The following is a 22827-nucleotide window of genomic DNA, read 5'->3' as shown; positions in this document are numbered from 1 at the left end:
ACCCCAAACTCTACTGTTATAGACTCGTATGATAATTTTATACCCCAAACTCTACTGTTATAGACTGGTATGGTAATATTATACCTCAAACTCTACTGTTATAGACTGGTATGGTAATATTATACCTCAAACTCTACTGTTATAGACTGGTATGGTAATAGTATACCTCAAACTCTACTGTTATAGACTGGTATGGTAATAGTATACCTCAAACTCTACTGTTATAGACTCGTATGGTAATAGTATACCTCAAACTCTACTGTTATAGACTCGTATGGTAATAGTATACCTCAACCTCTACTGTTATAGACTCGTATGATAATAGTATACCCCAAACTCTACTGTTATAGACTCGTATGGTAATAGTATACCTCAACCTCTACTGTTATAGACTCGTATGGTAATAGTATACCTCACACCCTACTGTTATAGACTGGTATGGTAATATTATACCTCAAACTCTACTGTTATAGACTCGTATGGTAATAGTATACCTCACACCCTACTGTTATAGACTCGTATGGTAATAGTATACCCCAAACTCTACTGGTATAGACTTGTATGGTAATAGTATACCTTAAACTCTACTGTTATAGACTCGTATGATAATAGTATACCCCAAACTCAACTGTTATAGACTCGTATGATAATAGTATACCTTAAACTCGACTGTTATAGACTCGTATGATAATAGTATACCCCAAACTCTACTGTTATAGACTCGTATGATAATAGTATACCCCAAACTCTACTGTTATAGACTCGTATGATAATAGTATACCCCAAACTCTACTGTTATAGACTCGTATGATAATAGTATACCTCAAACTCTACTGTTATAAACTAGTATGATTATAGTATACCCCAAACTCTACTGTTATAGACTCGTATGATAATAGTATACCCCAAACTCTACTGTTATACACTCGTATGATAATAGTATACCCCAAACTGTACTGTTATAGACTCGTATGATAATAGTATACCCCAAACTCTACTGTTATAGACTCGTATGATAATAGTATACCCCAAACTCTACCGTTATAGACTGGTATGGTAATAGTATACCTCAAACTCTACTGTTATAGACTGGTATGGTAATATTATACCTCAAACTCTACTGTTATAGACTCGTATGGTAAAAGTATACCTCAAACTCTACTGTTATAGACTCGTATGGTAATATTATACCTCAAACTCTACTGTTATAGACTCGAATGCTAATAGTATACCCCAAACTCTACTGTTATAGACTCGTGTGGTAATAGTATACCTCAAACTCTACTGTTATAGACTCGTGTGGTAATAGTATACCTCAACCTGTACTGTTATAGACTCGTATGGTAATAGTATACCTTAAACTCTACTGTTATAGACTCGTATGGTAATAGTATACCTCAAACTCTACTGTTATAGACTCGTATGGTAATAGTATACCCCAAACTCTACTGTTATAGACTCGTATGATAATAGTATACCTCAAACTCTACTGTTATAGACTCGAGTGGTAATAGTATACCTTAAACTCTACTGTTATAGACTCGTGTGGTAATAGTATACCTCAAACTCTACTGTTATAGACTCGTATGGTAATAATATACCTCAAACTCTACATTTATAGACTCGTATGGTAATAGTATACCCCAAAATATACTGTTATAGACTCGTATGGTAATAGTATACCTCAAACTCTACTGTTATAGACTGGTATGGTAATAGTATACCCCAAACTCTACTGTTATAGACTCGTTTGGTAATAGTATTCCTCAAACTATAATGTTATAGACTCGAATGATAATAGTATACCTTAAACTCTACTGTTATAGACTCGTATGATAATAGTATACCCCAAACTCTACTGTTATAGACTCGTATGATAATAGTATACCCCAAACTCTACTGTTATGACTCGTATGATAATAGTATACCCCAAACTCTACTGTTATAGACTTGTATGATAATAGTATACCCCAAACTCTACTGGTATAGACTTGTATGGTAATAGTATACCCCAAACTCTACTGTTATAGACTCGTATGATAATAGTATACCTCAAACTCTACTGTTATAGACTAGTATGATTATAGTATACCTCAAACTCTACTGTTATAGACTCGTATGGTAATAGTATACATCAAACTCTACTGTTATAGACTTGTATGGTAATATTATACCTCAAACTCTACTGTTATAAACTCGTATGGTAATAGTATACCTCAAACTCTACTGTTATAGACTCGTATGGTAATAGTATACCTCAAACTCTACTGTTATAGACTCGTGTGGTAATAGTATACCTCAAACTCTACTGTTATAGACTCGAGTGGTAATAGTATACCTCAAACTCTACTGTTATAGACTCGTGTGGTAATAGTATACCTCAAACTCTACTGTTATAGACTGGTATGGTAATATTATACCTCAAACTCTACTGTTATAGACTGGTATGGTAATATTATACCTCAAACTCTACTGTTATAGACTGGTATGGTAATAGTATACCTCAAACTCTACTGTTATAGACTCGTATGGTAAAAGTATACCCCAAACTCTACTGTTATAGACTGGTATGGTAATATTATACCTCAAACTCTACTGTTATAGACTCGTATGGTAATAGTATACCTCAAACTCTACTGTTATAGACTCGTATGGTAAAAGTATACCCCAAACTCTACTGTTATAGACTCGTATGGTAATATTATACCTCAAACTCTACTGTTATAGACTCGAATGCTAATAGTATACCCCAAACTCTACTGTTATAAACTCGTGTGGTAATAGTATACCTCAACCTGTACTGTTATAGACTCGTATGGTAATAATATACCTCAAACTCTACATTTATAGACTTGTATGGTAATAGTATACCCCAAACTCTACTGTTATAGACTCGTATGGTAATAGTATACCTCAAACTCTACTGTTATAGACTGGTATGGTAATAGTATACCTCAAACTCTACTGTTATAGACTCGTATGGTAATAGTATACCTAAAACTCTACTGTTATAGACTCGTATAGTAATAGTATACCCCAAACTCTACTGTTATAGACTCGTATGATAATAGTATACCTCAAACTCTACTGTTATAGACTGGTATGGTAATATTATACCTCAAACTCTACTGTTATAGACTGGTATGGTAATATTATACCTCAAACTCTACTGTTATAGACTGGTATGGTAATATTATACCTCAAACTCTACTGTTATAGACTGGTATGGTAATAGTATACCTCAAACTCTACTGTTATAGACTGGTATGGTAATAGTATACCTCAAACTCTACTGTTATAGACTGGTATGGTAATAGTATACCTCAAACTCTACTGTTATAGACTGGTATGGTAATAGTATACCTCAAACTACTGTTATAGACTGGTATGGTAATAGTATACCTCAAACTCTACTGTTATAGACTCGTATGATAATAGTATACCCCAAACTCTACTGTTATAGACTCGTATGATAATAGTATACCCCAAACTCTACTGTTATAGACTCGTATGATAATAGTATACCTCAAACTCTACTGTTATAGACTTGTATGATAATAGTATACCCCAAACTCTACTGGTATAGACTTGTATGGTAATAGTATACCCCAAACTCTACAGTTATAGACTCGTATGATAATAGTATACCTCAAACTCTACTGTTATAGACTAGTATGATTATAGTATACCTCAAACTCTACTGTTATAGACTCGTATGGTAATAGTATACATCAAACTCTACTGTTATAAACTTGTATGGTAATAGTATACATCAAACTCTACTGTTGTAGTGTAGAGAGCCGTGGTGTAGTGGTTAGTGCATCGGACTACTAACATAAAGGTTCCTGGTTCGATTCCCGTCTGGGATGAAAATTTCAGGAACTGAATTTTCGGCTCTCCCTTGACACCATTTACGAGTATGGTCTCGAGGAAACGATGATAGTCCGTCGGAAGGGGACGATAAATGGCTGACCCGTGTTAAGAGAGAGCCATATCTCTTGCACGTTAAAGACACCCTTGTAGATTTCGAAAAAGAGCAGGCTAATGCCGCTACAAGGCAGCACTCGCACCCGCAAAGTGGAAAGGGATTAATATAAGTTGCAAAACTTGTTTCCCAATCCACTATAAATAAATATGTTTAAACTAAACTGTTATAGACTTGTATGGTAATATTATACCTCAAACTATACTGTTATAGACTCGTATGGTAATAGTATACCTCAAACTCTACTGTTATAGACTCGTATGGTAATAGTATACCTCAAACTCTACTGTTATAGACTAGTATGATTATAGTATACCTCAAACTGTACTGTTATAGACTCGTATGGTAATAGTATACATCAAACTCTTCTGTTATAGACTTGTATGGTAATAGTATACCTCAAACCATACTGTTATAGACTCGTATGGTAATAGTATACCTCAAACTCCATAGATTTATCTACGAAGGGTGGAAGAAAAGCTTTTGAAATAGAACCATTTAAGGAATAAATTGTTTTTTTTTTTAAATTGTAGGATAAAGTTTTAAAATACAATATTATATTTGATCTACAGTGAACTTCGTCCTTTGCTCAATGTTGCTGTTTGTTCCCTTTTTTTGAATCCAGTACAAATGACTTGAGGTCCAAAGAAAGAAATCAAAAATCAGTAGTTCAATACGAAAAGGTTTAGATTCTGGTACTTTGATGGTATAATTGAGGACGACAGGATTGAAATATAACCCCTATGTAAAAATACATTATTTTTGTTTGATTCATCTTGCCATTTTAGAAAGTAAAATAGAAGAAACAAATAATGCACGATCTGCCTGAGTGTCGTGGATACTTTTCTTATTTTTTTAATTTCTGGACAACATATATTTCAATGTCAGGCATCTATGAAATGGCATAACTAAGCCACGTGACCAGACGTGACAAGGCCAGAGATGTCGTTGATTCAAAAGGTTATTTATTACTTAATGACGAAATTGAAGTTAAATGTGTGTGAATTATCAACACGAATACACCAAAAAACTGTTGTACTGTTATACCACTGTCCCAGGTTAGGGGGAGGGTTGGGATCCTGCTAACATGTTTAACCCCGCTACATTTTGAATGTATGTGTCTGTCCCAAGTCAGGAGCCTGTAATTCAGTGGTTGTCGTTTGTTTATGTGTTACATATGTGTTATTCGTTCATTTTATTATATAAATAAGGCCGTTTGCTTTCTCGTTTAAATTGTTTTACATTGTCATTTAGGGGCCTTTTATAGCTGACTATGCGGTATGGGCTTTGCTCATTGTTGAAGGCCGTACGGTGACCTATAGTTGTATAAATTTCTGTGTCATTTTGTCTCTTGTGGAGAGTTGTCTCATTGGCAATCATACCACATCTTCTTATTTATATATAGGACTTATGTAATATTCTTCTGAGCAGTACTTTGATCTTAGAGAATTTCATAAGGGACACATGCTAAACAGAAAATGTGAAAATACTAAAGATAAAACTTGATTTAATTTGTTATCAGTAACAATATTTTTAAATGTGCTTAGCTTGGCTTGTTTTCTGAGGAGGAAATCGGTTAAATTCGATGACTGGCACCGACCCAATATCAGTTATATTATTTTTTTTCATGAATAAGGACTACTACGAGTAAAAAATAAGAATAATACAGAAATAATAATTCATATTTCGATATTTTCATTGACACAAACGGACAACTTCCACATTGACTATGCGATAATTTCGCTTTTTGAAGGATGAATATATAAACACGATGTATATGGCACATCCGTCATCTTAAGAAATATCAACAAGTTAACGACGAAAAGTTCATGTTAATAAAACAGCATACACACTCCGTCCATGTTCCATGTTTTACAATATAGTTACGTCAAAAATGAATATATAAAATCATCATTTGTGTACAAAGAAGACGTTAAGCCAATAACGAGAAAAATATGTTCAGTTGACGAGGGACGTGAATAATTATTTAATTCAAATTGTCATGACTAGAATTTTAATGGGACGTACGAATCGGATCATCATCTGGTTGGTTTTATTGCGTATTTTCTTTGGGTTTTTAATAATGTTTATAGGTGGTAACTAAATTGCTAACTGAAGAGTCTCACGTAAACTTACATATGTGGGATTAGATAAGAACGTCAAGTTCTTTTGTAATGTTCTGATTCGATTTCCATCTACCGATTATGGAGTTACCGAAAGTTGTACAGATAAATCATGTGAGCTTTTGAAGAGTCTATTTTATTATAATGACAATTGAAACGACATACAACATCCTGCTGTAAATGACAGTAAAACCATTTATTTGAACTGTAAACTAGAACACATATCCTATATCTGCCATAAAAATAGCCGGAAATAGGATACGATGTTCTTCATTCTTAAGATAAAGACCAAACAAGACGGGTGACACATGTAGAACAGGATCTACGGTATATTTGGCCTCTCTTCTGAATGACTGTGTTGTGTAATCAAACCGACTGAGAATTGTAACGTCATCTAGCTTACATGACCAAAACGACGAGTTCCACATGTGGAGCAGGGTTTGCTTACCCTTCCCGAGCATCTGAGTTGTTGGTGTGATTCATGTTGCTTAGTCTTTATTTTTCTATGTGGTGTTTTGTGTACTAAGGTTTGTCTGTTTGTCTTTTGTTGAGCATGTTTAGCCTTTGCCAAGCCGTTTTTTTCGATGTATGAGTTTGAATGTCCCACTGGTACCTTACGCCTCTATTTACTTATGATCATTCAATTAGAAAAAAAAACACCCAGTAAGGTTTGTTTGCAGGCTAGACAACCTTATTATTTTCGTATTAACGACCATAATTTGTTTCTTATCAAGATCGCTAATGTCCTTTTATAATTTTGGTTACTACTTACTTTTGTCATTTAATGTCATTATTAGACAGAGCCCATTACGTGCCCAATAGAAAAAAATGTCTCCGGAAAAGAGTCTATATGATTAAAATATATATTTACATACATTTTATACACGCTCATAAAAGACACCGGTTGTCATTTACACCCATATTGTTTTATTGCTTAACATGCTTAACTCTGTTAAAAAAGTCCTGGGTTTATTCGATATCATCACAAAACATCGTCACTTCCCTTTAGACTGTTGACGTTTAGAATTTCATGCTGATCTTTACCGGTTTAACGATATAAGTTCATGGCTTCAAAGTGCTTAGGCATGTGCTTGATTGCCCGATATTGTGCAGAATTTCTTTGTTTTGTAATATTTTCATTAGTTTTTTCTTCTCAAAAACACTTTTTGATTGTTTTAATGTTTGGTCGTCCTTTTTGGTTACGGTAATCTACGAGGGTTCAGTGGCGGATCCAGAAATTTTCATAAGTGGGGGCCCACTGACTGACCTAAGAGGGGGCCCGCTCCAGTCACGCTTCAATGATTCCCTATATAAGCAACCTGGGCCCCCCTCTAAATCCGCCTCTGGGGTTGCGATAATTGGTTCTTAATACACAAACTTACCACAATAAATATTGATATTTAAATGCGCTTTTCTGGGTTTACTTTTCAGGAACGATAACCAATGGCAAGCCGTGAATTGTGTGAGATCTTTTTCATGATTGAGAGTTTAAGTGGGGGTGGGGTGTCGCTTTCCTTTTTTGTATCCTTTAACTTTTATGCAATATTTATTCCTTCTTTATTTTGAGGTCAATCCTGTGCTATTCTGTTATCCAGATCGAGACACTCTTAAAGAGACGTTTTCCAACCAGTCAATGAAGTTATTTTTTTTTCTTTTTGTTATTGTTTTCAGGTACAACTAGTGACATCCACCCGAAAGGATGCAATATCTTAATCGCTGTCCGATAAACGTTAGACCCAGGTATGTACCGATGGTAAACAGCCTACACTTTGACATCCACCTGAAAGGATGCAATATCTTAATCGCTGTCCGATAAACGTTAGACCCGGGTATGTACCGATGGTAAACAGCCTACACTTTGACATCCACCCGAAAGGATGCAACATCTTAATCGCTGTCCGATAAACGTTAGACCCGGATATGTACCGATGGTAAACAGCCTACACTTTGACATCCACCCGAAAGGATGCAATATCTTAATCGCTGTCCGATAAACGTTAGACCCGGGTATGTACCGATGGTAAACAGCCTATACTTTGACATCAACCCGAAAGGATGCAATATCTTAATCGCTGTCCGATAAACGTTAGACCCGGGTATGTACCGATGGTAAACAGCCTACACTTTGACATCCACTCTTAAAGATTCAATATCTTAAGCGCCCTCCTATAAACGTTAGATCCGGGTATGTACCGAAGGTAAACAGTCTACACTTTGAAGAAGAAATTTATATTTCTGCAATTCGCAATATATTCTTGGGTTTAATCAGCCTGGCTACCATAACTAGTTCAATATAACAGTAGCCCAAGCTTCGGTCAAATCGAAAAATATTAGCCGGATGTCGGTGAAGATTTACTTATCGATTACTCGTTGGATTTACAAATGACAGTTAAACGCAAACATTCGAATCGTATTTAAATTTTAATGATTTTGATTACCTTAATATTTAATTTCCCGGGAGGCGCTCTCAAAATTTGTTTGTTTGTTTAAGCTTAAGAAAGCAACAGCATTCTAACAGGAAACCGATTAGTCTAGACTTAGTATCATTTTGGTAATCGATACTCGGTACTACTGAATGATACTCGAGTACTCAAGTACTCGTTGACATCCCTAAAAAGTATAGATAACGATCTTCGTTTTGGTAGATTATGAAGCAGTTTCACAGTTGATTTACACTAGAAAGGGACCCGGAAATATTCAAAAGATATGTAAACAAAAGCCAAAAGGGGGTAAGTACTTTTTCATCCTCTAATAAAAAAAAATACAATATCCGAGCACAGGAAATCATCACGATTCACGTTTTAAAAACATTTGCAAGCGTAAAGGAATTCACAACTGAATTTGAAATAAGTGGGAAAAAACCTGTGCCACTTTTGAGTTGGAACCTATTCAAACATACCAGCTGCTATAAATGCCTATTAACCGTACTACTGTTGAATTGATAAATCTTGATAGCTCGAACACCAACTAAACCTCTACATGAGTCCTAACGCTGTATGTTATTTTTCAAGTTATTTGTATCAATTAGTAATGTAAGAACTGAAAATGTTGTACTGTTACACCATTGTCCTAGGTTTGGGGAGGGTTGTCACCTTCAAACTGGTTTAACCCCGCCACATTCTGTATGTGCCTGTCCCAAGTCAGGAGCCTGTAGTTCAGAGGTTGCCGTTTGTTGCTGTGTAACATATTTGTTATTCGTTCATTATTTTGTACATAAATTATGCCGTTAGTTTCTCATTTGAATTGTTTTACATTTGTCATTTCGGGGACTTTTATAGCTGACTATGCGGTATGAGCTTTGCTTATAGTTGAAGGACGGACGGTGACCTATAGTTGTTACATTCTGTGTCACTTTGTCTCTTGTTGAGTGTTGTCTCTTTGACCATCATACCACATCTTCTTATTTTTAGAATAGAGAATTGAAATGGAGAACTCGTCAAAGAGACAACAACCCGACCAAAGAGCAGAAAACAACCGAAGGCCACTAATGGGTCTTCAACACAACGAGAAAATCCCGCAGCCGGTGGCTGGCTTCAGGTGGCCCCTAAACAAAAATATGTACTTGTTCAGTGAAAATAGACGTCATACTAAACAAAACATATAATGAACTAATTTAAAATTAAAAATCGTACAAGACTAACAGAGGCCATGCAGAGGCTCCTGACTTGGACAGGCGCAAAAATGCGGCGGGGTTAAACATGTTTAGTGAGATCTCAACCCTCCCCCTCTACCTCTAGCCAATGTAGAAAAAACCACACACAACAATACGCACAGTAAAAATCAGTTTAAAAGAAGTCCGAGTCCGATGTCAGAATAAGAAACAAAAGAAACTACTAGTATTAAGCAAAATGACAATAATACATAAATTAACAAAGGCCTATTATCAGTTACTGACATGTCAGCTCCAGACCTCAATTAAACTGATTGAAAGATTATGTTACAGCATATGAAAATCAAGGACAATCCCTCCAGTCATGGGTTTAGTATCGTACTTTATTTGGTCTTTGTAACTTTTTTGGATTCGAGCGTCACTGATGAGTCTTTTTTAGACGAAATGCGCGTCTAGCGTAACGCGCGTCTAGCGTAAGTACAAAATTTAAATCCTGGTATCTATGATGAGTTTATTTCCTGTATCATCATCACAATCATCAGAATCATCTGCACCGTCATGAGCGTCATCATTAATGACATAACTGTTGACATTTGAGATGCACCCATCGGCATTCCTTGTGACATTTGAGATGCAACCATTGGCATTCCTGGTGACATTTGAGATGCAACCATTGGCATTCCTTGTGACATTTGAGATGCAACCATTGGCATTCCTGGTGACATTTGAGATGCAACCATTGGCATTCCTAGTGACATTTGAGATGCAACCATTGGCATTTCTGGTGACATTTGAGATGCAACTAAAATATCATAAAAAAGAGATATAATTTTGAGTACTTATATTTATTTATTTTTTAATTTATCATATTTTATTGAAATCTGTACATTTGTTAGTTTAAAACATCAAGTACCGGTACCTTATCCCGGCCTCGTTAACATTAGTAAATAACATATTTATACAGTTGTTAGTACTTGTTAGTATTATACATTCAATTTTCAATATTTGAAAAAAAAATAAAAAATTATACCATGTCAGTAATTTCAAAAAGAAAGAAGTTTACCATTAAGATTTTCAAACATAATGATCTGTATAACAAATGCACAGGTTTTGAAAAAATATATATATATATTGTTTTTTATATTAAATTTCTTTTTTTCTTATTTGCACATGAACATAATAAGTTACACACATTTGTATGCATAATAGTTATATACATTAAAAAGAAGATATATAATATATTTAATAGACACAGCTGTTTTAGTTTGATACATTGCAGATAATTATTTTAAGACAGAGGCTGTTTGGATATGAAATATATATATGTTCCGGACCATATGAGTATTTGGACCATACGCGTATGGTCATGACCATATGCGTATACTCATATGGTCCGACCATACGCGTATGGTCCGACCGTACGCGTATGGTCGGACCATATGAGTATAATACTCGTTTGGTTATTAACGGGCCGGACCATATGAGTATTTGGACCATATAGGTATATATATTTTTTCAAATTACATTATAAACGTTTCAATAATACAAAAACTTTATCTAAAAAAACAGTGATGGTTTAAAACATGAATTTTTTTTAATTTCATAATCCAAAAAACTACGTAAAAATTTAATATTGATGCCATAGTTAGTTTTCATCGCTAGTTACATTCGTGCATGTAGGCTTGGATGACATTCACTTCCACACGGTATCATAGATTTTTTGCATTTGCCAGAAATTTGTGCACTATCTCTTTTATTTACACATTTTGTTTGCGAGTGAAAAACAAGCCTTTTTTGCAGCCGCGTACAGTGATACCGAGGTCTTTGGCAATTCTGATGTCTACGGTGTTTTTAAGAAGCTCTAGATCTCAAATATCGGAAAATGACTGCAATACACCATCTTCACAACACTAACTTAAATAAACTAATAGTATGCTACTTTCCAGTGACTTCTTATGTAACAGTTCATTTAGAAATTTTTGGAATTTAATTTTTTAGTAGACACATTGCCATTTACTCGTCATAACAAATCGGTAATGACCATAGGTAATGACCATCGGTATAAAATGTGTTTACTTTAAATTTGACAATTAAGTAAAATTAACTATGTGAAACTTCTTATTTTTATTTTAATATCTTATCTTTGTATTATAATATAGTGATAAAATTACCTATATGATAGCGTCTTTTGAATGAACTGTCATACCATATGAAGAGTTCAGAAGTATTAAAAGTAAACTGTAACAGGGTGTTAATTACCCCGACCATACGCGTATGGTCCGACCATACGCGTATGGTCCGACCATACGCGTATGGTTGGACCATATGAGTATATACCCATATGATCATGACCATACGCGTATGGTCCAAATACTCATATGGTCCGGAACATATACATTATATGTGGAGTCTATTTATTTTTTGTTTTTTGTTTTTATGATAGTAAAGGAGTCCAGGGGTTCCAGCAGTTTTCTGCCCTACTGAGTAATTTATTTTTATAGAATATATTTTTTTCTATTAATAAGTTTTCCTTTAAATATTTTTTAAGTGCTATTATATTGGTTTGTTCCATAGATAATTTGCTTCTATAGATGTAGAATTTTGTTAACAGAAGTATTAAGTTTCTTATATCATTTTTATCTGTTTTTGTTAAAATACCAAATAAAACCAAATCAATATTTAAAGTTAGCTCTATTTCTGTCTTCTCAAATATCCAGGAGTTAAGGTCTTCCCATAATTTTGATATATATGGACACGTCCAGAATATATGTTCTATTGTTTCGACCCCTCCGCACCCAAAACTACAAATATTTGTATCTTTAATTTTTATTTTAAGGAGAAGTTCATTCGTGTCTAAAATTCGATGTATTATTCTGTATTGAAACCACTGCAATTTTGAATTTTTTGTAATATAAAAGGGCAATACATGGATACTTTTCCAATTGAAGTTTGCATTGAGAATTAATGACCATTTTTGTTCACATTTTTGTTTAGGATTTGACTTTTTACCATTCAAAATATTATACATATCTTTTGAACCTTTCTGGGATTTAAAAAAAAACCTTTAACACTGAGGGCAAAACTGGACCGTTTTCTCTCTTTAAATCTTTGGACATATTTGATATTCTTTTAAATACTTTTTTATTGCCGAAATTAGGCCTTGATATGTGAGAAAATTAGTTTTAATATTGTATACATTATTAAAGTGATCAAAAGTCATAAAATGTCCACCTTCCAGTAACAAGTCATTGATCAGCCAAACCCCTTTTTTTGTCCAATCTTTATATAATACTGACTGGTTACCAATCTTTATTCCATCATTCTTCCATAAAGGGCATGTTTTAATTTGAGAGTTATTTTGTACATTTTGAAGATCTTGCCAAGCATCAAATACTTCTTTCCAAAATGGATTATTCAACTTTTTATAAGGACCAAAAAATTGCATTTCCAAAAAATTCAAATTTTCCGAAAAGAGGAATAGTTTCACTAGTTTTGAATTATTTCTATTAATTCTTCTTATCCAGGTTAATTTAAGACCTTTTATGTAGTTTTCAATATTTATCATTTTTAGTCCTCCTAAACAGTGCAGTTTGGATAATGTGTCTCTATTGACTTCATCTGGTTTGTTATCCCAGATAAAGGAAAATATTTTTTCAGTAAAATGTTTAAGCTTTGTGCTATTTGGACTAGGTATGGATAGGAATAGATGGTTTAATTTTGATATTATAAGTGTTTTTATTACTATTATTTTTCCAATTGGTGAGAGTATTTGATTAGTCCAAGTTTTTATAATGTTTTCAATTTCTTTCAACTTGGGGTTATAGTTTAAATTTTCAATTTCACTAATATCCACTGAGAAATTTATCCCAAGAAGTGTAAATCTGCTGGAACCCCATTCCAATCCCCACTTAACACACATAGTTTCTTGGTTAAACTTTTTCTTCCCAATCCAAACAACCTTGGTCTTGTCTAAGTTTATATTAAGACCTGATAAATCTGCATATTTATCTAGAGTACGGAGAGATGCATCCAAAGATTCAGGTGATCCATCAAGTATAAGAGAGGTACCATCTGCATATTGTGAGATGAGATACTCTGAGTCATCTATAGTGATTCCCTTAACTTTGTCATTATTTCGTATAAGTATACCAAGTATTTCTGCACATAGTAAAAATACATAAGGTGATAGGGGATCACCTTGTCGGCAGCCCCTCTGAATCTCAAAAAAATCTGAGAGATGGCAATTTTGAGTTACTGCAGAATAAATTTTGGTATAAAAAGTAGTGATTCAATGTTTAATAGAAGGTCCAAAATTAAAAAAGTCTAATACACTTTCAATAAAACTCCAAGAAATTGAATCAAACGCCTTTTCAAAATCAATAAGGAGGAGAATACCAGGTATATCATGTTCTTCTGTATACAATAAAATATCATAAATTAGTCTAGTATTTTCACCAATATATCTTCCAGGAATGAACCCTGTTTGATCATTATTTATTAAAAGTGATAAAATAGACTTCAAACGCTCTGCGATACAGCTAGACCCAAGTTTATATATTGTGTTTAAAAGACTTATTGGTCGCCAGATTTTCATATATTGTCTTGGTTTATCTCCCTTTGGTATACAAATAATTATCCCTCTTTTTTGGGATACTGACATTTCACCCATATTATACCCATAGTTGATTGATCTAAGAACAAATTTACCTAAATCTATCCAAAAGAATTTAAAAAACTCACTGGTGTACCCATCAGATCCTGGGCTTTTGTTACTTTTCATTCTTTTAATAGCAGCTGTTAATTCTGAATAGGAGATTTTTCCCTCAAAGGTATCCCTTATTTCATTTGTTAACTTGGGAACGTCTAAAAATGGAATTTCCTTATTGAGATCAACCCTATTTGTTTGAATATAAATTCTTATAGAATGTTTGAATATAAATTCTTATAGAAGTTTTTAGCTTCCAATAGAATATGTTCTTGTTTGTTTATTAAACAGCCTTCATTATTGACTAGTCTTGGAATTGTTTTATTGACAAAGTTCTTAGTTTCTAAGTTGAGAAAATATTTTGAGGATCTTTCTCCTTCTTCTACCCATTTCATTTTTGAGCGAACATAATGACGTACCACGCATTTTTTCCTGTCTTAAAATTTGTAATTCAGATTTCTTTTGGTTGAGATCTTCAAGAGCTTCTGTGGTTTATAGATTAAGATTTTTTCTCTTGCTCGTGGATTATTTATATTTAGATAGTTGTATGTATCTAATGCCTGATTTTGAACTAAGTTAAAATCTCCAGTCAGAATAACTTGTTGGTAATTAAAGTTTTCTATTATTTCATTAACTTTATTATAAAAAGATGGTGAGTCATTATTTGGTCCATATAAATTAACAAGTGTTATATTTTTACCTGCAATTGTAATATCTACACCAAGGAAATTTCCACTATCATCTTTCTTTATCTTATTTATTTTATATTCAAGATTATTTGCAAATAAAATGGCAACTCCTCTTTGATTTGAAGCAAAAGAATTAAAAATGCATTCTCCTCCCCATTGGTTTCTAATAAATGATTCATCTTTTTCAGTAAAGTGTGTGTCTTGCAGACAGTAAATATGACAGAGCTTTGATTTTAAGTATTCGAACACATCTCTCCGTTTCTCTCTAGAATTTAAACCTTGACAGTTGTATGAGAAAAATTTTAATGAATCCTTAGTCATTTAAATAGCTTAGATATAGCATAAACATTCCATTTATGATTTTCATTCCTTTTATTACACTTTGACTCATACAACTGTCTATGAAAGGTGTCTTCCTCGAATGCCAACATTTTATATGATACCTATTCCTTGAATGCCAACAAAAATATTTCAATAGATGTTTATTTAATAAAAATAGTTGGTTTTTTTTTTAACTATTCAAATGTTTTTATAAGTATTTAACCGTTAAAAATAATTAGTAAACCTGATAAAATTGCAACATTTGAAAAAAATAGTAGAATTTAGGGTTATAATTATTATGAATTTTAAAGAAATGACCAAGTTAAAACATTTTTATTACTTATAAAATTAAAAAAATATATAGTTATTTTGGGAATGGAAATGTATTTATTAACATGAGACATAAAAAAAATACTAAAGAAATTTTACTCGATACAATTATTTCAACCTAAAAAGTCAATAATGTGCACATATATGCTGAGGATAGGCAAGTTGTGTCATTCACTTTTCAAGTATGACTAATGCACAGTTTAAGAATCGCTCGGCAAAGAAAACTTGGTCTACAATAACTACAAGTATAAATACAGAGTAAAGACTAAACGGGGAGATACTGAAAAGAACGAAACAGAGATGTCTTGTTGAAAGCACTCCAGTACCAACAATCTATGCAGACGAATTAGTCAAATTACGCAACAGAGACTAGGACAACGACTCCGAAAGACTAGTCCAGAGTATGCCCACCTTTACAACCTGCAAGACATCAACTATACCCAGCACAGTCAGACGATACCTCAACTGCCAATTTCAAGACAGGAGATTAACTTAGAGGGCAAATGGATTAGACGACAATTGGTGATAACATTCTGCTCATTGATGATAGAGACCAAGACCATATCCTGATATTCAGCACCCACTTCAACTTGAGCCACTTTACAGCAGCTTCTACTCTTTATGTTGATGGCACCTTTTACAGTTATCCCTCTATGTTTTACCAGTTGTACTCCCGACAAAGCTTTGTGAATGGAGCTATGCATCCACTCGTCTTTGTGTTACTACCAGGAATTCGTGACAATATACACGTATTTACTTTGTGATGGAACACTTTTCAAAGTTCATTTTAAGAAAAATCAATATTGTTCAAGCAGTTACAGCAAAAAAATACTTTCAACAGCTTGACAAATATCTATTAGATTTAGCTACCTGTAATTTACCTTTCTGTTGAATTAGTATGATTGTTTTGATAAGCATGCACTTTTGTTGTGATAACTATTTGCACCTATTCCTGGAATGGGCGTATGACAATTGCGCCGATTTTGAAAATTTTCATTCTTTCATTTGCGCCGATTTCATTTTTTCATTTGCGCCGATTTTATATTTTTTCCTAATTGGATTTGCAGGTAATTACAGGTAAGTTAATACTTTTACATTGGCTGAGCACAGAGTATAAAGACAAATCAAGTAACCTTGCAATTGGTTAATGGCTATCCCAATGTTATGGGTAACCATTCCTTTCCCTAAATGAAATCGATGACTGCTTCACGATTGACATTGTCTGACGCTCCGCTCCTTCTGGTGACAAATGTCATACATTCTTAGACAACGTACAAGTACACATTCCATAACCGTCAACCAGTTCGTGATGACGTCCATAAAATTAACGAAGGGATGATTTCAACTTCACCATTTGGAACTCTTGGTTTAATAGCTTCCTTGTGAGAAAATGCGAACTCTAGAAATGCCCCCACCAGTACGTATGCCAGACAAAGAAAAGATGGCCTTCGTTATCGACAATTACGCCAAACATAGAAGAGACGAAATCATAAGAAAGGAATAAATTAGATGTGTTGCCTAGCCATACTCAGCAAGAACAGATTTATGATTTGAATATATTCCGTTTTTATGGATTTGAATGCTGTACATATATTTTTAACTCGTCATTTTAGTATAAACAAAGTGCTTTTATCTTATGTTTTTACTTCTTGATTTTAACAGGAGACAACAGTTATATACATGTTATGATTGACAATTCATAACATATGTACAACTGGCTAACGGAAGAGGCCTTTAATGATAAATGAAAATAACTTTACTGGTATGGAGAGTTGTCTCATTGGCACTCATACCACATCTTCTTATGTCATTTCACCTGTAATTTACCTGTAATTTACCTTTAAAAAAACCGGCGCAAATGAAAAAAAAAATCGGCGCAAATGAAAGAAAAAATCGGCGCAAATGAAATGCAGATCGGCGCAAATGCAAAACGCCGCCTGGAATGCCAACATAATTTTACAGGTAAATTGTCGGTAGAACAAAGGATGTTGGCATTCAAGGAATAAACCCTATGAAAACACAAAGCTTAGTAATATTATATATGAATAAACAAGTTGATATATAAATCTACCTTCATACATAAATAAATCTTTATAAAACATTGTGCAAACATCATAAGAATTGAAATAAATAAAAAATGCAAGAGTAACAACAATCATGATTGTCATATTATGATATGTTTTCTGATTTTTTATAAATAAAAACAAATTTGGATTTTCTGTTTCCAAAGAAAGGGGCTAATGGAGAAAAAACTAACAAATGTATACCCACTCAAACTAAATTTCAATAATCAAAGAGAGATAATCCAAAGTATTATATCCCCTTAATTGTAAGATTGCAAACCATATGTTTTAGTCAAGGTTTTAGTCAGTATAGTAATTTTATGGCTATTGTCAAAGTCTTATTTTGAATGTTATATAATTACTCTAGTACTTCCTAGGGTATTATTTTTATTTCATTTTTTCACTATTGTTTAAAGAAAGACATTGGTCTCATAACCATAAAATGGACACATATTTTGACACTTTAAAATGTTTTCCTTATATATGTCATGTATGTTGGTTAATTATAGGGAGGATGCAAACTACTTGTACAAAATGTACTACAATAACAAAATAAATAACCAACCAATTGAACAAAGCAGCACAAAAAAATCAATTTAGCATAAAGTAGCATGCACTTTCATATAAATGAACACAAGCAATTGCAAACATGTTTCAACAGTTACAATGTAAGCATGTTAAGCCTAAAGCAAATAAAATATAATGGCTGTAGCCAATAAGTACAACTTGGGTTCAACCCTAAACTATAACTATTCTCTCAGAAATAATTTATCAATTAAGACATTAAACATTTCAGCCCGTGGTTAAATATCCACATGAAAGATAAATATATAAATGCATATTTAGAAAGTGGTCTGAAAAAGAGAACTGATTCCCTTTTCATTTTTTTTTTCTTCAATTTTTTTTTTTCATTGATTCATGAATATTTAATTATTTATTTAAAAGTAATATGAGCGAGATATTCTGTATTTTTGATTATTTAAATGAGAGTTACATGTAAGTTTATAGTTTTAGGATTGTATCCGTTGCTCATTTGCATGATTATTAACAAATGCCAGCTCATAAACTAAAGGCACATAGAAGCACATGTATTCAACAATTCAACACACATATACTTACACTCATTGTAGTATTCTAAAATGTATAAAAGAAATAATAAATACATCAGAAATTGTAGATATATATACAAATATGCAAGCATAGTATATGTATTTTACTGGAGACAAAAAGCAGATATCTGAAGCGCAAAGTCAGTAAACTTGTCAATAGTGATAACAGTATGTGACGGAGTATTTGAAAGTTTTATGCAAGTTAGCAACAACGGAATTGCTTGCGAATATGCCACTGGTCTCTTGAGCTAGTGCATGTTTCAAGGATCACAGTGACTCCTAAGTGACGAATGCGTGTTTTTAGTTTTTCATCTGACCTAATCTTGTATGCAATTTTTGCAAGTTCATTTCGGGCTTCCTTCATGCATGGAGGCAGATCATCTACAATGCGCATATTCTTTCCGGCTAAATGTGACCCATGTGATAAAAATAGCTCTTTATCGGCATAATGTATAAATCTAATTATTATGGGATTTGGTCGTTTTTTCTCTCCTGAATTCTGCCTAGCTGGTATTCTATGAGCATTTGCAAATGGGAAGCTTTCTACTTTAGGTTTTTCCATTTTTAAAGAATTAATCATCAGGTCATCGATTACTGTTCATATGTTTTCATCACTCTTTTCAGGCATGCCATACACTAAAGCATTATATTTGCGGTCGTGTTTTTCAAGAAGTAACTGCTTCTCTTTTAAATTTTTCAGGTCAGTCTCAAAACTCTGCCTCATTGACTCAAACTTCTCTACCTCTAGAGATTGAACATTGAGTTCCATAGCCTCAACCCCTCTTTGTAACTCATCGTGATCTTGCCTTAATTCTTTAAATGCTTGACCTGTTTCTGAGACCTCTAACTTTACTTGTTTTACATCTTGTTTTACCTCCTGCACTAGATTTGAAAATTTATTTTCAATTGTATCTAATTTCTCATTAAATTTATTTACTTTTGAGTCTAGTGCCAAAATTAGAGTTTTCAGATCTTCCATAGTTGTATTTGAAGGGCTTGCCATGATGATATCAGTATATTGTGTGTCAATTTCAATGTTACCTTTATGATTGACATGTACATGTATGACGTAACATGTAAATTTATGTAAACAAATTATCAACGATGAAGCGATGAAACTGTGTCACAATACCACGATTGAAAATTGCGTAATAAATGTCTTTGAACTAAGTAAAACCTCTAGACGATTGTTTGTTTTTTATCTTTGCAATCTTTTAAGTATTTCTATTACATATTCATTGAGTATTTTGTTGTTTTCCCCGGACTTCAAAAAATTACATGGTGGCTGCCATTACAGGGGAGGTAATATCTAGTACTTATATTTTCATTTTAGTACAAATTCTTTCCATTAATTTACCATAAATACACACCTTTTGAATGTAGCTATTCCTTAAGATCCTTTTTGGTCAATCAGAGAAAAAAAAGCATCATGACACAAAGGGGTTGAAAAGAAACCAAGAAGGCGATCAAAATCGTACCGTGTAAGGTGATGAAAATTAGAAAATATTATTATTAACTCATTCATAAAGTTAGTATTTTTTACTGTCAGTCCTGAAAACATGGCCACTATGATCAAGATCTACTTACTGCCTATTTTCACCAAAATTATCAAATGCATTACTCCTTCATGGGTTATTGTTAATATTTGAAAAAAATTTAAACTAATTTTCAAGTGTTTGTCTATTATCTCATAAACTATATACGTTAGTTAGAAACTGTTCAAGTAAAAAAAGCCAGCAATATGAGATTGATAATGCAACATGACTGAAAACTTTGGATCAGTAAGGTGTTATTGCCCTTAAATGACGATTTAAGTATTTTTGTCTATTATCTCTAGAACAATGATATATAGGTCGAAGCAAACTCAAGATCATCAAAATAGCAAGACAACCGAGGCAATAGGATGACACCTTACAGTGTTAGAGTCTTCCAGGGTAGACCTGTGGTAAGGGAGACAACTCTAACAAAGGTATTGGAAGTCATTTGCGCGTTTTAGTCTAGCTGTAATTGAAACAGTGACCAAGCATTTATGTTCTTTACATTTGGTTATGAGAATTAAGCAGGAACATCTAAGAAAATTGTACTTTTGACTCCATCAAGCATTTAATTAAGGAATTACATTTTTTCAAGGTCCAAAAATCAAAGTTGAAAGGTAAGATAAATTAACATTCATACAATGATTATGCTTTTGAACAAAAAAAAACCTATGTACTGAGGAGTTCTTGGGATGACTATTGATATCATTTAGATGAAATCTTGAAAGGTTTGGTAAAAATTGAATTGGAAAAATATGTATTGAAAAATGAAGTTATAAAGTATTAGTTCTAAGCTATTGCAGTAATTGGTTGATTTGTACTTTAAAATAGATATAAGAAGATGTGGTATGAGTGCCAACATCCAAGTCACAATTTGTAAAATAAAAAACATTGATTGACATATGTTGCGGAGACTCATCCTCACAATATGTCTCTATATAACTCTATATGTCTTCGATTTTCAAATACAAACAGCATTATTCTAAAAGATATGGTCTGAACATTTATGCTAGTACAATATAATGCTAACAGATAACCTTCATAAGCACAAAGAGAGTACTAAGATAGTGACTGTCAAAACATTCAATTTAGCGTCTGTAGGACACATAGGCATTTTGTAGTCTTTTGCGAGGGAAACCAAGATATACATACTTCCTACTTTTACCAATGATGTTGTGCAGTGTATTATGGGTAATAGCGTAAAACATGTCGCAGCTCTGGTATTTTCTGTTCGGAAGGTATCAGTCGTCATGCAATTTCAGAGTAAATGCGAATACGATCGAAGCTTTCAAGCCTTTAGGTTAAAATCAATAAGGGGAATCATATTTTAAAATCTAACATCGAATGATCAATTTTACATTCCATGATTTACATATTTTACATTCCATGATTTACATATTTTACATTCCATGATTGACATATTTTACATATTTTACATTCCATGATTTACATATTTTACATTCCATGATTTACATATTTTACATTCCATGATTTACATATTATTTACAGATGTTTGTGTTTCATTTAAATAAATAATTGATCCCAATCGATCCAATAATTGATCCCAATCGATCCAATAGTTGATCCCAATCGATCCAATAATTGATCCCAATCGATCCAATAGTTTTAATAAAAATTAATATACATACCCATGGGAGATCGAACCGGTCGTGCTATTGGTATTGGTATAATACGTCTGTTGTCTCCGAATGTAGGAGGAGGATTTTCATTTCCAAATTGTCCACTAACTTGATCAGTGTCGAATGCCAGGAAGTAAATTGAAATAAAACAGATTCTATATAAGGCCTTCTGAAAAATAAACACAAAAGTTCTAATTGCCAATTTTGACTTCATTATGTTCCTTCTGAGTAGCAACCCTCTATCAAAGAATTCATTAATGAATTCGTTTTCTTGTGTTAGGTGTGAGTGCCCCGCCAGGAGGTCAATGTAGAAAATTGTTCCCGAGGACGAAATGTATAACGTTTCATTGTCAGTGAGGAGTCTGCGCAACATATGCAATGTCTTTAGTCAGTCCTAATATTAAGTTGAAAATTGAAAGTAGAGACTACAAGTACTCGGGGTAGGAAATCTATTCTCAATTTATATAACATAAAAACTACAACCAAAGGGACATAATCAAATCAATAATCGCTAATGATCTGTTTACAACCAAAAAGGGCATAATTAAATCATCATACAGATCTCGATGTTACTAATTTTAAAAGATTTTTTTCACCAAATCCTTATAAGAGCAATAACACCATATGTTATTCTTCCAGCAGACAAAGCCTAAATTGTATTGTTTGTTTAAGCAAAATTAATCATTTAGATTATTCAAAAGTTCTTGAAAATCTAGA

The 22827-nt window shown here is 33.1% G+C and overlaps 1 protein-coding gene across 1 annotated transcript; it reads right to left on the bottom strand.

Annotated features, from left to right (window-relative positions):
• Positions 1-10217: 10217 nt before the first annotated feature.
• On the bottom strand, positions 10218-22423 carry LOC143059645 (uncharacterized). Its single transcript, XM_076233167.1, has 3 exons — positions 22120-22423; positions 18946-18960; positions 10218-10520 (listed from the first exon to the last, which is right to left on the bottom strand). Exons 1-3 carry the CDS (start codon positions 22322-22324, stop codon positions 10219-10221), a joined length of 522 nt encoding a protein of 173 aa, XP_076089282.1. The 5' UTR covers positions 22325-22423; the 3' UTR covers position 10218.
• Between the last annotated feature and the right edge of the window lie 404 nt (positions 22424-22827).

The sequence above is a fragment of the Mytilus galloprovincialis genome, chromosome 14 (genome assembly GCF_965363235.1).
Source record: "Mytilus galloprovincialis chromosome 14, xbMytGall1.hap1.1, whole genome shotgun sequence".
In the NCBI taxonomy this organism is placed as follows: Eukaryota; Metazoa; Mollusca; class Bivalvia; order Mytilida; family Mytilidae; genus Mytilus; species Mytilus galloprovincialis.
This window is presented reverse-complemented; position numbering and strand designations above follow the sequence as displayed.